At 57.2% G+C, this 14,257-nt stretch overlaps 2 protein-coding genes across 2 annotated transcripts in view; one reads left to right on the top strand and one right to left on the bottom strand.

The window, feature by feature from the left end:
* FRMD8 (FERM domain containing 8) overlaps positions 1-13,793 on the top strand; it is a 14,596-nt gene extending 803 nt beyond the window's left edge. Inside the window, exons 2-11 of the mRNA XM_069066278.1 lie at positions 148-223; positions 3,461-3,628; positions 6,143-6,244; positions 6,819-6,877; positions 7,024-7,190; positions 7,764-7,982; positions 8,056-8,179; positions 8,680-8,823; positions 9,519-9,726; positions 12,036-13,793. Of these exons, the coding sequence (XP_068922379.1) occupies positions 148-223; positions 3,461-3,628; positions 6,143-6,244; positions 6,819-6,877; positions 7,024-7,190; positions 7,764-7,982; positions 8,056-8,179; positions 8,680-8,823; positions 9,519-9,726; positions 12,036-12,154 (1,386 nt within the window). The 3' untranslated portion in view covers positions 12,155-13,793. The remainder of the gene's footprint in view (positions 1-147; positions 224-3,460; positions 3,629-6,142; positions 6,245-6,818; positions 6,878-7,023; positions 7,191-7,763; positions 7,983-8,055; positions 8,180-8,679; positions 8,824-9,518; positions 9,727-12,035) is intronic.
* Positions 1-14,257, bottom strand: part of FAU (FAU ubiquitin like and ribosomal protein S30 fusion) — a 380,300-nt gene that overhangs the window by 247,952 nt on the left and 118,091 nt on the right. The window lies entirely within an intron of this gene.

Consider the following 14,257-nt stretch of genomic DNA (forward strand, 5'->3'; position numbering starts at 1 on the left):
CTAGCCCCCTCCCTGCCGCTTGTGGACCCCGCCCCCCCCCCCCCCCCATAACTCGGGAAGCCTCCGAAGCCCCGCCCGGTTCGGCCCGCAGCGGGCGCCACCTGAATGCCGACAGGCGGGCTCTTAACCCAGCCGCTCTCTCGGCAGATGGACGGAGGCGAGGGGGGCTCGGGGCCGGCCGAGCGGTCCCACCGCAGCAGCGTGTCCTCCGCGGGAGCCCGAGGTGGGTCCTGCGCCGTGGGGCTTGGGGAGGGGCGTGGGGGGGCGGGGCCGGTGGGGGCACATGTGTGTGTGCGTGTGCACACGCGTGTTATTTGCGCGTCCTTGAGGGCAGGGCGCAGGGCTCGGCACCTAGTAGGCGTTTCATAAATATTGATTGATTGACCGGAGCTTAAGTCCTGCCTTAGACATTTAAGGGCTGCGTGACCCTGGGCCAGTCACTTCGCGTCTTTCCCAGGGTGGTTCTGAGAACACGTCAGGGGGCGTGGGATGAGATTTTACAAGCCCCCTTTAGAAGCATCTTCCAGGCTGACCCTCACCGTGGTCGCCGCTGCCGGCGCTGGGATTGTCCCCGTTTTGCAGAAGCTCTCGCCTCTGGCCTCCCAGCCAGCCTGCTCTCCAGACCTCCTTTGGCTTCCTGGCCCCACAACCTCCCAGGGCCCTCTGGGGGCAGCCTTGGGGGGTGTCTCAGGTGCCTGCCCCCTCCGGGCCAGGCTCTGGGCTAGGCCTGAGAGGGACCAAGGCGGGTCCCGGCCGTTTCCATCCTTCTGTTCATCCCGCTTTGGTACCTCCCTCATCCTGTTAGCTGCCTTCCCTCATAATCCGGGCCCTGGTGCCCCCTCCCCTGGCCTGGAGTCTCTATCTTCTCCCTTCCCCACAGCACTGACCGAGGCACTGGTCCGACCCCAAGCTCTGAGTTTGGCTCCCTCCCACCAGCCAGGCCTCTTTACTGGTCCCTGAAGCTGGTGCCATCTCCCATCTCCATGCCTTTGCACGGGCTAAGCCCTGACCCTGGCATGCCCTCCCTCCTCCCCTTCGTGACTCAGCTCAGGGGCCATTTCCTTTGTGAAGCTTTTCTGAATCATCCCCACTCTTCAACCAGTTGTTCGTGCCATCTCCCCCAAGTCACCTGGTGTTGTCTGCCCACATGCTGTACCCCCAGCCCACACAGCCCAGCAATGGCCCCTGCCTGGGAGGAGAGGGGGCAGGCGCCTCCCAGGACCCATCTCTGAGAACTGGGCCATTGCTGTTAAGGAAAAGGAAAGCTGAGATGGAAATGCCCCTGGGAGAGGGTGTCATTCCTTAGAGGTCATCAAGCCTACTGTGTGCCAGGCTGTGGAGATACAAAGAAAGATAAAAGATTGAGAATCAGTCAGATGAGGGAGACTGAGTAAATTTGACTTATGCAGACAGGACAAGTGGGAAATGAGGGCCAGAGGGAGATCCTGGAATTGAGAGGGGCTGGAGAGGGGGATTTTAGCTGGGACATAAAGAAAGCCAGGGAGGTCAGTGGGCAGAGGGAAGGAAGCCCGGTGAGGGCACAGCCAGAGAAAAGGCCTGGAGCTGGGAGAGAGAGCCTGGAGGCCAGAGGTGGTGGGAAGGGGGCAAGGGGCAGTTGATGAAGGACTTGGAAGGCTGAGCACAGATGTGGTTGGGGGGATGGGAAGTACTTATTGCTGCATCCTTTCCATCCCTTCTCTGAAGGGGAGACCTGGCAGACCAGCCACCCCACGGACCAGAGTTGTGCTTCCCTGGGGCTGCCCTGTCCCTCATGACTGGCCGGTGGCATCCCTATTGTGACCCTCCTTCCCCTTATTCATGAGTGTCCACTCCCATGTTCTCCCCTGCGTTTCTCAGGCTTCTGAACTTACAGTTTCTAATAGCACCAATTCCATCCTCGAGGTTTGGGGAGCTGCCCCCCACGAAGCCCACTTTGCCTCTCTCTGTTTGCTGCTCTTGCCCTCCCGCCCTCCTGCTTTCCTCGCCATTGGCCTCCAGGGGTGGAGGTGCAGAGTGGCATTGGCGGGGTACACGGGCTACACGACTCAGCAGCTCCTAGTCTGACACCACGTGGTTTGCCAGAATTGAGGGGCCAGGGCCCTGCCACCCCAAGACTGCATGTGTTTGCCTGGCTCCTCACCATCCCTCCGTCCTGACTGCCGACGTGGCTCCTAGTTTTTATAGAGGTCCAGGGGCTTTAGTGAATTTGCTGAGGTCACACAGAGGCATGTGGCCCTCCCAGCCGTGAAGAAGTTTCTGTAAGCCTTACAGAGCAGTCTCTTTACTGTGTGGGAGGGAATGTGAGAGTCCTCACTGCAGAGGAGTACACTGAGGCCCAGGAAGGCTCAGATTTGCCTAGGCTCACACACCTTTGCACTACAGACTGCTCCTTCCATCCATGAGCCAGCACCTCTTAGGCCCCTGCTATGCTGGACCTGGAGACACAGAAAGACAAAAACGAATCCAGGTCTGCCCAGAGGCTGGCGTTTCTCATGTACAGATACAAAGAGTGAGAATAAAGGCGATCTTGGTGGGGGAAGCAACTGAAAATCAGTAGAGACTTCATGTAGAAATTAGTTCTTATTTTGGAGGGGGGGAAGGTAGGGCAGTTGGGGTTAAGTGACTTGCCCAAGGTCACACAGCTAGTTTTTGTGTTGTGTCTGAGGCCGGATTTGAACTCAGGTCCTCCTGACTCCAGGGCTGGTACTCTATTCACTGCACCACCTACCCTCCCCTAGAAATTAATTCTTGAGCTGAACCATGCAGGACCCAGCGAATCCAAAAGGCAGAGAAAAGGAGGGGGAATATTCCAGGGATGAGGGACAGGTGGACCCATGTGGCACCTCAGTGGGGAGCCATGCTCTATGTGGAGGCAGCAGGAAGGCTTGTCTGATGGATGGAGATTGTGGGCTGGGGAGGACCACTCGGTCAGGCTCCCATGCCACCCTCCAGAGCCTGGCCCCTTTGCATGGCCCTCTGCCATCTCCTTTGGTCCTGGGGGTTGTCAGCCTGCTAATAAATGACCATGGCCGTGATCAGAAATGTGCCTTTGCCCACTGCCCCTTCCTTTCCCCCACTCCCCACCCCCCTCTGGCTCCTGGGGAGCTCAACATGTCTGATTCTGCAGGATACTCTTGTGTTCTGGGTCCCATTCCCTAGGATTCGAGAGAGCTAGGTTCTGGTTCCAGGTTTGCAGGCTGGTGCAGACTAGCCTGTGGCCAGAAAGGTGCCCTTTTCCCTGGGGGTGCTTGGCAAGGGATGGCCATTCTGGGGAGGAGCACTGGGCTGATGGAAGAGCTCAGAGACCCTCTCCCCCCAGCAGGCCCCACAGCCTCCCCCTGGGTCTCCAAGGCTGGCGAAGGTAGAGACAAGAACCATCTCCCTGTGAGCCACATGGCAGCGGGGCGGGCGGGGGGTGTTGTGGGAGTGGCAGCTGCAGCGTGACCTGGGTCTGTTACAGCGGCTGACGTGCTCGTGTACCTCATGGATGACACAGCGGTGCCCCTGGCCGTGGAGAACGTGGCCTCCATCACTGCCCAGGACCTTCACCGCACCATCCGTGAGGCCCTGCAGCTCCCGGACATCGCCATGGAGGCCTTTGCCCTCTGGCTCATTTCGCCATTGCTTGGTAAGGACCCTCGGACATTATCAGCTGGATGAGGTGTCTGGTGTGGTGGAAAGACTCTGGCTTCTGAGGTCCCCCAAGCGCTAGACCTATGACCCTATGAATTGGAACTTGGAAAGGGCTATTTTCGGAAACAAAATGTTTATCTGGAGGTAGTTTTCTCAGCTTCCAGGTGGAGAACTCCATGAAATCAGCTAACAGGGAAGGCCTTTCCTGGGCCCTCCAGACCCTCCAGTGAGTGGAGGGAATGAAGCCCAAGGTGGGAAGAGGAGAGCAGGTGCCGGGGGTGGGGTGGGGAGGCAGGGAGGAGGGACCACTGACAGGTGTGGGCAATGGAAATGCAGTGACTGCAGAGCACTTGCAGACTTCTGTCTCCAGGCCTCCCAGCAGAGGGCCTGCTGCCGGGTGTCACTGCCCTTGTGACCTGGTGCTTCCCAGAATGGTCTCTGCTGCCTCCACACACTGATGGACCAGGTCCTGAGGCTGCAGAGAAGAGCAGGCCACTGGGAGACCCGAGTCAGGGAGAAGGGCCCAAGATACCTGAAGGCTGTCTGCCTCAGCGTCCTCACCCTGAAAATGGGAGTGACGATAGCAAGAGCACCCTCCTCCAGGGTCATTGTGAGGACCAAGGCAGGCCTGGGCCTTAGGAAGCTGGTTCTGGTGTGCAGAGACATGGGTTCAGATTCTTGATTTTGATGTATGACCATGGGCAGTTCCCGTCCCTTCTTTGCACCCCTATGTTGCCCTTCTTTTCAGGCAGGAGCTGATGGAGCCCTGGCCTGGGGAAGGGTTGCCTCTGCTCTGTGCCTGCACTCCCCTTGAGGGGGGTGGACTTGGCCCTCCAGGTGGTAGAGCAGGCATAATCCACCCATTTCTAAGCAGGGGCTGGGCCATAGGGGCCTTTAAGCTCTGGTTTTCATCATTGATTCTGAGGCTGATGGTCACTGCCCCAAAGACATGCATGGAATTGGAAGAGGGGCTGGCACCTTGCCAGGGCCAGGGGGCCATCATCTGTCAGGAACTGAGTCCTTTGGGAGGAGTCAGGCTGCCTGGCGGCCAGTCCACTCAGATGCCATCCTTCCCCTGCTCTCTCCTTTGGGCCTTGCCCACCAGTCCCTTCTCCTCAGCACCCCCAGCTCCTGTCCCCACCTGTCCCATGGTTTGTCTAGATCTTCCAGGTCTTGATGCTTCCCTGGCTCGAGGGGTGGGACTCCTATCTGCCCCAACCCCTTCCCCTCTTCACTCTGCCCCTGCATAACAGCTCCATGTAGGGAAAAGTGGGGGCGTGCCATCCCTGACAGCTGATGTGTTGGAGCTCTCTGCCTTCTTCCCCCTCCCCAGCTCTGGGCACATTCCTGACTCTCCAGCTGTGGGAATCAGACACTTGTCTGACTTGAGGCGCTCTGGCGTGGGTTGACTCTGTTCCTCCTGGAGTTCCTTTTCCACCCCAGCCCTAGGCATACCTGAGTGGAAGCCTCACAGTGAGCATTGAGGGGACTTCTTCATGGCCCAACGAGCCACGACCCTGACTTATTGCCCAGTGTGGTATCAGCAGACTTCCCTGGCTGTGCCCAGAAGCATGGGGAGGGCATAGCCCGGAGAGGCCAAGTGAGGCACTGGGGTTGCAGGCCCCTGCCAGCTTAGGACTAAATGCTCCAGGACAGTAAGGCAGTGGCAGTGGGGCCAGACCCTGCTAACTCCAGCCTAGGGCCCAGGTGTCCTGATGACTCAGCCAGTAACATTCATGCCACTGCGGGCCCGCTGTGTGCAAGGCTGTGTCCCCAGGAGCGCCTCCTCTTCAGGGAGGTGCTGGTAGCAGATGCACAGAACTGTAGTAAGTGGACAGACCGTTTGATCCCAGGGGCCACTGGGAAAAGCAGTGGGGTTGGAGGAGGAGAATATAGGAGTGAGGTCACTGGAAAGACCAGTTTTGGCTGGGGGGATGTTAGGAGTGGTTGGGGGCAGCCACCAGACAGAGGCCTGGAAGATTCCCAGCAGGGCTGTACTTGGGCGGATCGGAGGCTGGGGGAGGAAGTGCTGCAGAGTGAAATGTTGTGGAGGGAGGTGCTGGAGACACTTCTGAGGGTCACTGAGTGTGAGGAGGAAACTGAGGCCCAAGAGCTAACATGACAGGAAAGAGGCCCCGCTGTTTCTCTTATTTTAAATCCAGGCCTCTTTCCACTGTGCCCAGATTCTGGGACAGAATCACTTTGTAAAATGTTTAGGACCAGGTATCAGCCAGACTGAGTCAGCTGCCTCCTGTGGGGGCTCAGTGTAGACAGACCCCAGAGGAGGGAGGTTCTGGGTGGGGCTGCCTGACCTTTGGTTCTGGAGGGGGGACCCTGGCCTGGCCTGGGCCAGCCACCTAAGGCCCGTCCTGTGCTCCCCACAGCTGGGCCTTGCTGGGGGCATCCCAAGGACCCAGCACAGGACGGAGCTGGGAGGGGAGGGAGGGACCTGGACTTTCCCAAGGCGCTGCCTCTGGCGCTGAAGGCCCCTTCTCTGCTTCTCTGGCAGAGGTGCAGCTGAAGCCCAAGCACCAGCCGTACAAGGTGTGCCGGCAGTGGCCGGAACTGCTGTTACGCTTCACCGACGCCCCGGAGGATGACATGGCTGTGGGTCTGTAACACCTCCCTTCCTCACGATCCTGGGACTTCTCTTTGCCCGCCCTCCCTCCTTTTTCCTTTTCAGATTAGTGGGGACAGGTTTTTTATTGAAATAGGTCCAGTTCTTTAATTGAGGAATCAGAGGTGAGAGGCCTTCAGGCTGAGTGAAGCCCACACCTTGTCATGGGACTTCTAACCATGGAGTCTGACCCACAGTCCCTCCTGGACTTGTCCCCAAACCTTCTAGAGCCTGGGCCATTCTGGTGACCAGCTGGCTAGCTAGGCCACAGCCTGCCTAGGCTTGGTGGAGCAGACCTGAGATGAGCAGAAAGCCTTCCAACTAGCCGGCCTTTGCCTCTGCAGCCGTCAGATGATTTGGAAGGCTGGCCTTCGTCCCTTTCCCCTGCCTGAAGGTGACCTCAAGAAGAGGCCACCTGCAGTGTCCCCTATAAGTCCCCTTAACAAACCGTGGCACGTGAGGCCAGATTGTGGGATGGGAGCAAGCCAGGACAAGAGAAACAGGGCTGGATGAATAGAGGTGTCTGGGGAGAGGGCAAGGCCATTGACTTTCTTGTCTCCGTCCCCAGATGAGCCGTCCCTACAGTTCCGGAGGAATGTCTTTTTCCCAAAGCGGAAGGAGTTGCAGGTGAGGCTGCCAGGCCCTAGCAAAGCCCAGAACAGACTCCCCAGGTGCTTCCCTTCTCTGCCTTCTCTCCCATCTCCCTTTCACATGCTCCCATGGCCCTGCTCTGGCCTCCTGGGCCAGGCCTCTGAGGTTCCTTTGCTTCTTAGGTCAACAATGAGGACGTCTTGAGGCTGCTGTATGAAGAGGCCAAGTTCAATGTCTTGGAGGTGCGCTATCCCTGTGACGTGGAGGACTGTGAGCAGCTCGGGGCCCTGGTGTGCCGGCTGGAACTGGGGCCTTACCGCCAAGGCCCGCAGACAGCCTGCGCCGTGAAGTAAGGGCCGACGAGGACCCCTGGGCTTGGGCAGGAGATGCATGTTTATTTTTTCTTCACTCAACTCTGACACTGAGGGTTTTCTTCAAGTGTTCTTGAGAAAAGGAGCCCCCAGGCTTCCGCAGAGAGACTGCCAGAGGGGTCTGACCTAGGTGAAGCAATGAGGCTCAGAGGAGACCCCTGTGAGGAAGTGGCTGCCCCAGAACTGGAACCCCAACTTTCTGAGTGAGGCAGGACCAAGCATGTCCTCCCTGGGCTCTGACACACTTAGAGTCTGAGGGGCTGCAAGGCCAGCCCGGCTCAGCTCTGGCCGCCTCAGTGAGGGACCCTGGGCCTCTGACAGCAGCCTGCTTGTCCCCGGCCCCATCCTCCCTAAAGCCTTGGCCTTCTCCATCATGGGCCATCTCCTATCTGTCTGCAGAGGCCTGGGCCCCATCCCACCCCGTTGTAAGAGTAGGGTGTTCAGAAAGCCTTCTTTACCACTTAACCCCTTTGCCCTGCCCTCCCTCCTGTGGCTTGATGCCCCCAGGAGCTCTGGCTCCGCCCCCTGACAGGGCCCATCTTGCCCTCCAGACAGAGACTTGACTCCTTCCTACCTGCCCATCTCTGCAAGCGGCCTCACACCCTCTTCACAGCCTTCCGGAGCCGGGGAACCCGACTGGTACCAGGGGAGCAGGGCCTGTTGAATGCCTACCAGGAGGTGAAGGAAGAGACGGCAGGCCCAGAGGCTGAGCTGCTCACCAGGCATCACCGGGCCTACCTGCTCAAGTGCCATGAACTGCCCTATTATGGGTGAGTCACGGGGAGGGGCCTTTGAGCCAGCAAGGCTCCAAGCCTAATGACAGCTACCCCTGCGCCCCCCCAGGTGCGCGTTTTTCTGTGGCGAGGTCGACAAGCCGGCCCAGGGCTTCCTGCACCGGGGTGGACGCAAGGCCGTGACCGTGGCCATCAACCTGGAGGGTGTCCACGTCATCGATACCAAGGAGAAGGTACAGTTCTGCCGGGGCCCATTCTGTATGTCCCAGGGTCTCAGCAGAATCTGGAGTGGGCCTGAGGAGACTGCTTCTCTGGGCACCTGAGCTCAGTAGACAGTGCTGGGCTCTGTCTGACATTTCATGGGCCTCAGAGGTTTCCTCCCAGTGCCTCAGCTTCTGACCTCCCAGGGTCTTACCATGCGGATTCCAATGGCCCCGAGTCAGGCCTTTAGATTCAGGAGTGAGGTCCCCTGGCCCATCTCCCCACCTCTTTCTCCTTGGTTGTCCTCTTCCTCACCACCCCCAGTCCTGTGAAAGGTTCTGAGGGACGCAGCCCTCTCGGAACCACGGGGCTCTCATTTCTTTTAACTGCTTAGCTCCAGTGGCAGGATTTCATTCTGCTGTTGGCAAGGAGAGTGAGTCCTCTCAGCCACACCCCTGTGGCAGACAGACTGGCCTCCCACGTGGTGTCCATGACCTCCCCTCTGACTGTTCCCCCCTTGTCTCTTTACCAGCATGTCCTCCTGGGCCTGCGCTTCCAAGAACTGTCCTGGGACTACACCTGCTCAGGTGACGATGAGCCCATCCTGTGGCTGGAGTTCGATGGGGAGAGTGAGGGCACGCCCATCAACAAGCTGCTGAAGGTCTACTCCAAGCAGGTAGCAGCCTTGGCGGCTGGGACGAGCACATCCCACTCTGTGTCTGAAGCCTCCAGGTTGGCCAGTGGTGAATTCCCCCTCCCCCAGGTCACACACATAGGGCCAGGATTGGAATCCAGGGCCTCTAGCTCTTCACTCTGTGCTAGGCTGCCTCTCACCCAGGAGAGCTCCTCTGGCTGGCACCTGCCCCCTATCCAGGAGAGGTTTTGGAGGGGTCAAAATGCTCAAGCATTTCAGGGAGGGCTCCCCCATACTTGAAGGTGGCCTGTGGTCCTGGGGTCAGGAGCCCGGCCTGTTGATTGGGATGTTCGGGGGCTCTGCTACCGGCAACCTGAGCACACATGCTCAGGGGAGAATTGGGCTGAGCCAGGCCCGAGGCAGGGGTCTGGTTCACCTTGGTGCTCACTGGGCAGCCCAGGAACACTGAGCTTGCCACGCTTGGGCTGTCTCTCTGAGGCTTGTGGGGCTGCCAGGGCGGGGTAGGGGGGGCGTGCCTCAGGTCCTCTGCTCCCCACCAGTGAAGTTGTGATTAGGCTCGTTTTACAGGAGACTGAGGCTCAGAGAGGCAAAGAAAGCAGGCCTTGGCTTGGGCCCTCTGCCTCCGAAGGCCTGGGGCAGGGATGGGGACTGGGTCGAAGAGCTCCGTCTCCTCTGCCTCCCACGGCGCAGCCCGCTCTCTCCCTGGGCTTCCCTAGGCAGAGCTGATGAGCGGCCTCATCGAGTACTGCATCGAGCTGAGCCTAGCCAAGGAGCCCGGCCTGGCCCAGGACATGAAGGCCAGCCCCACGGCTGGGCCCGGCCCCCAGCCTCCAGCCACCTCTCAGCGCCACCAGCTCCGCAGGCAGAGCAGTGTGGTCTGCAGCCGGATTCAGCATCTGGCCACCATCGATTATGTGGATGATGGTGAGTGGCTCCTGACCCCAGGCAGGGGCAGGGGCTGGGCTCCATGCAAAACCACACCCCCCCACACCTGTCCACCCTCTTCTAGATTGAGCCTGACTACACAGGCCTTGTTCCTGTCTCTCCTCTCTCTGTCTCTGTCTCTCTCTCTCTGTCTTCCTCATAGAAACCAAATCTGGCTTTGATGCCATTGGCTTATTCAGGGATAGCTGCCACAGCTGAGATTATATCTCCGCCCACTGCTTGGGACCCTCATTTCCCCACTGGGTCCCACAGATCATTTACAAGCACTTTCACCTGACAGTCACCCTTAAAGGGGCCTTGGAAAGTGACCATGATATTTGTGTGGCAGTCCCCTTTGAATCTCAAGCTGAAGTCTTCTGTCGTCTGACTGCTCCTACCCCTGTCACTGCTGCTGAGTCTTCTGCCAGGTCTCAGTCACCATGCCAGCCTCAGCCTTCTGTCTCTTCTTGAGTCAGAGCCACCTGCTACTCAGTGGCTCACCTCTCACTTAACAGGGAACACGTCACTAAGTTTCCCCTAAGAACTTTCCTGATCCTGTCTGGTCAATAATTCCTGTCCCTCCACAGAAGTCTCTTCAGGTAGCTCTGCTCTCCCCTTTCCCTTCTCATGGGCATGCTTTCTCTTTTGATCCTTAAAGTCTCATTCCTGAGCTCTTTCCGCCCCTCCTGGGTTCTTTGCTCTCAGTGATCCGTCCAGGGGCTCCTACCTAGCATCCCCCTCCGCTCTGACGGCCCCCATTTCCAAATCCAGGACCCGTGTCGGGCTGGGCCTGGCTTCCCTCTCCCCCTCTATTCATCGTCTAAGATGGAGTGCTCATTTGATCCCAGGGGCCCCACTATTTCTACCCCAGCAACCAGATCCTCCTTATTGGTGAGAAGGGTCTGTCAGCAAGCATTTATTAAGCACCTGTTGTGTGCCTGGCCCTGTGCACAGCACTAGGGATGCAGAAAGCCAGAAGCTCTCCCTGTGGCATGAAAATCAGGGCTCAGAACCCGCCCTGGGGGCAGGCCCCCCATCCCCCTCTGCCCCGTCCAGGCTCCCTGGCTCCTAGATTTCCTCACATGAGCACGTTCAGTCCCTTCACTAAAGAGGCCCTGCCCTCCCTCTGCCAGCCCTTTCCTGAGCCATAGCCTGTCGTGGAGGCTCACAGATGCCTCTGAGGTCAGATTTGCTTCCTCGCTTAGGGCCCCTCGTTCATCTTGCTTGTCATCCATAGCTTTGTGTAGTTGTGTATAGACATCTGAAGATGAGAGTTTTTCTAGGACAGGAGGAGTAAGCAAGCACCTACTATGTGCCAGGCCCTGTGCTAAGCACCTTTCAGATACCTCATTCGGTTCTCACAACAACCCTGGGAGGAAGGTGCTGCTTTTATGCCCATTTTACATTTGAGGAAACTGGGGCAAATAGAGGTCAAGTGACTTGCCCAGGGTCACACAGCTAGTAAGTATCTGGGGCTGGATTTGAGCTCAAGTGTTTCTGACTCACGGCCCAGCCCACCACCATTGAGCCAGAGTGTCATAGTAGACCAGGGACTCTGATGGGATTCCCCCACACAGGTGTGGGGCTTGGCAGGGGTCAATGTCTGTCCAGGACGGAAGAGAGACCAGGTAGGATCTGGGTAGAACAGTCAGTTTTCTCCCTTCTCCTTCCCTTTTGTTTTAAATCTCTTAATTTATATTTTGTGGGACACACCAGGCACTTCTGTTCCTAACTGCCCCCTTGTCAGGTGTACTCCATTCTTGGTCAGGAGCCTGTTACTCCTGAATTTTGAAGGCCAGATCTCATTTTCAGATGCCATCTGCAGTGACCTTGGCTTCCACTGAACCCCATGGAAGGGAGGTAGACACCACAGTTCCACAAGGCTGCTGCTCTAATTAACCCTGAAATACTTCTCAGTTTGCTTTCACCCCAGTCTCACACCCAGGCCCAGAGCAGGGCTGTTCTTGACTGGATTTTATAAGGATTTCCCAGATCCCTGCTGCCAACATAACTGCTGTTACATACCCATCTCTTCTCCTTCGTAAGGTTTGGCACCTCCCACTGCCCGAGAACCCTCTCCCCAAGCTGAGACAGGAAAGGGGACAGGGTGGCCCCTTCCCGTAGAGTAGCACTGAGCTAAGGCCACTGCAGGTCTGTCTGAGCCCAGCGCTCTGTGACACTGACCTTCAGACCACTTTCACATCAGCCTGGCTGATGGCCAAGATCCAGTATCACCAGCCCAAAGCAAATGCCCCCTCTCTTCTGTCCCCCCACTGAGCCAAATCTTCTCCTTCCCTCCCACTTCCCAGGCAAGGAGATCAAGCGAGTGAAACCCAAACGGACAACTTCCTTCTTCAGTCGCCAGCTGTCCCTGGGCCCGGCAGCATATGCTGTGGTCCAGCCCACGGACAGTCTAGAGCAGGGCTGAAGGGTGCCCGCCTGAACCAAAGCCAGCACTGTTTCGGGGGCATTGGACTTGTTCGTCCCTCTCTTGGCTGGGGAAACCACCCCATGCCCTGCTAAATGATTCCTCTAATTTATGTATGTGCTTCCTTCTTCTGTGCATCTGTGGCCGGGTGACTTGGGACATGGTGTTCAGTGCCGTGGATGATTGTGGGGCCTCACCATCTGGCTCAGGCTTGGGCAGAGTAGGGGTCTCCCCCAGTGTCATCTGCTCTCCTGTGCCCTGGGTCTCTGGGCATCTTCCCTGCACCCAGAAATGTGGGCCTCTGTGCCCTCCCTAAAGTGCCTGCTGCCGTCTGAACAAGCTGGGTCTTGAAGAAACAGCCAAAGAATCCTTCAGTTTGGGATCAGAACAGCAGAGTCTGGTGCAGATTCCCCCCTCTCTGACCCCAGCAGCCTTGGCGTCTGCATCATCCACATTCCTTCTGCTAAACACATTGTCACACTCCCCTCCTGGGGCTACTGGAAGGGAAGGAACCAGCCCTGAAGCTGCTGCCAGATAACTGGGGAGCACTGCCCGCCCACATGCTCTCCAGGATGCCACAGCCCTTCCTAGGGCATGCCTCTGCTTTTGTGTGACAGGAGGGTGGGCCGATGGCACTCTGGTGGGCAGAATTAGGTGGGCTTGGAATGCCTGTTGTCGACCAAGAAACAATCAGCTTTTTATCCCCATAGAGGTTCCGCTTTGTGGGGCGAGCCTGTGCCAGCCACAGGCCCTAGGCCTACATACCTGCTTGTTCTGCCAGAGGCTTCTGGGAGCACCAGGATCTCGAGCACTTGGATTCTCCAGGCTGGTTCAGGGACGTCCTTGAGGTTGGGGGCCCAGCTGGTGTGCTTGGTTGGTCAGCAGAGAGTTTACCCCTTGCCACCCAGTCTCAGCCTCAACAACCAGAGGAATTCACTGTCACTGAAGGCCTTGATGGCACACCATAACTCTTGAGCACAATTGAATGGAAACTTTAGACAAAAAAGGTTTTCTATTCATATTTTGGTTGATTTCCCACCTCCACCCCCACCAAAAAAAGCCAACAGTTCAAACCTTTCAGCATGGGAGAACGTTTCCCGTTGTAGTCAAAACTGGGTTGGGGTTTCTTTCAAGACTTTACTGTCTATACTAATCCCATATTTCAAAGGAAATCTGTCTTCTGGGAAAGGGTCGAGTGCTGCCACTGGAATTTGTTTTGTGTTCCCTTCGTGCTGCTGGGGAAGGTGACCAGGGGTGTGTCCTCTGCATGTCATTTTGTTGCTTTCCCGGAGTGAGAGCTTGCTTTCTAAAAAAATGCTTCAAGGACGTTGAGACGGGAGATGAGCCAGTGGGCCCCTGGTGCCCTCCCTCAGCCCCTGTGAAGGCAGTGCTCCAAGACCCCCTGCTGGGCGGCCCTTGGGGAGATACTGGTTGCTAACAGAGCGAGGAGTCTCTTGGGGGCCTTTCTCGGGAGGGGGCAGAATGCAGGGCTGTGATGTACCTTGGCTACTCATTCCATGGTCTTTTCTGTATTCTCTCCTTGGCCACAAGTGGTAGCGTGCTAATTATTGTTACTTTTTTTAATGGACATACTAATTTTTTTGTATTCTATAAATAACCATTAATATTGTTTCTAGCACATTTTGGAGTGGTTTGTGACACAAAAAACGAGGGCATTGTACTTCTGGGAATTTGTTAAAGGCCGTTTATAGAACTTTTATTAAGTAGGAATCCAAGGTGTGGTGGTCCTTGGGTTGTTCAGACATTTGCCAGTTGAGAAGCCAAATGCCATATCCTTGGTGTGTTTGTCTGGGGCTACAGAATGATTCTCATCCTCCACCCCCACCCCCTTCTGGTTGAAGAAGACTGCCTCAGGCCTGAAGTGGAGAAGAGGGCCCAGCTCATTTGGGCCAGACCAAGGAGGAGGGAGTGTGTTATAGCTCGAGGCCAGTGTGGACACAGAAGCCAGGATGGCCTCCCCCAAACTAGGGTTGCCAGTCCTGTTCTCAGTTAACTCCATCCACCTCTTTATGACATCAATACTGACAAGGGGCGGTGTAGCGGCAAGCACCCCAGTGTCCCCAAGGTGCCTGCTCACACAGG

This window comes from Petaurus breviceps, unplaced genomic scaffold (assembly GCF_028583685.1).
Source record: "Petaurus breviceps papuanus isolate PSGF00001 unplaced genomic scaffold, PetGlider_PUasm1.0 90721, whole genome shotgun sequence".
Taxonomy (NCBI): Eukaryota; Metazoa; Chordata; class Mammalia; order Diprotodontia; family Petauridae; genus Petaurus; species Petaurus breviceps.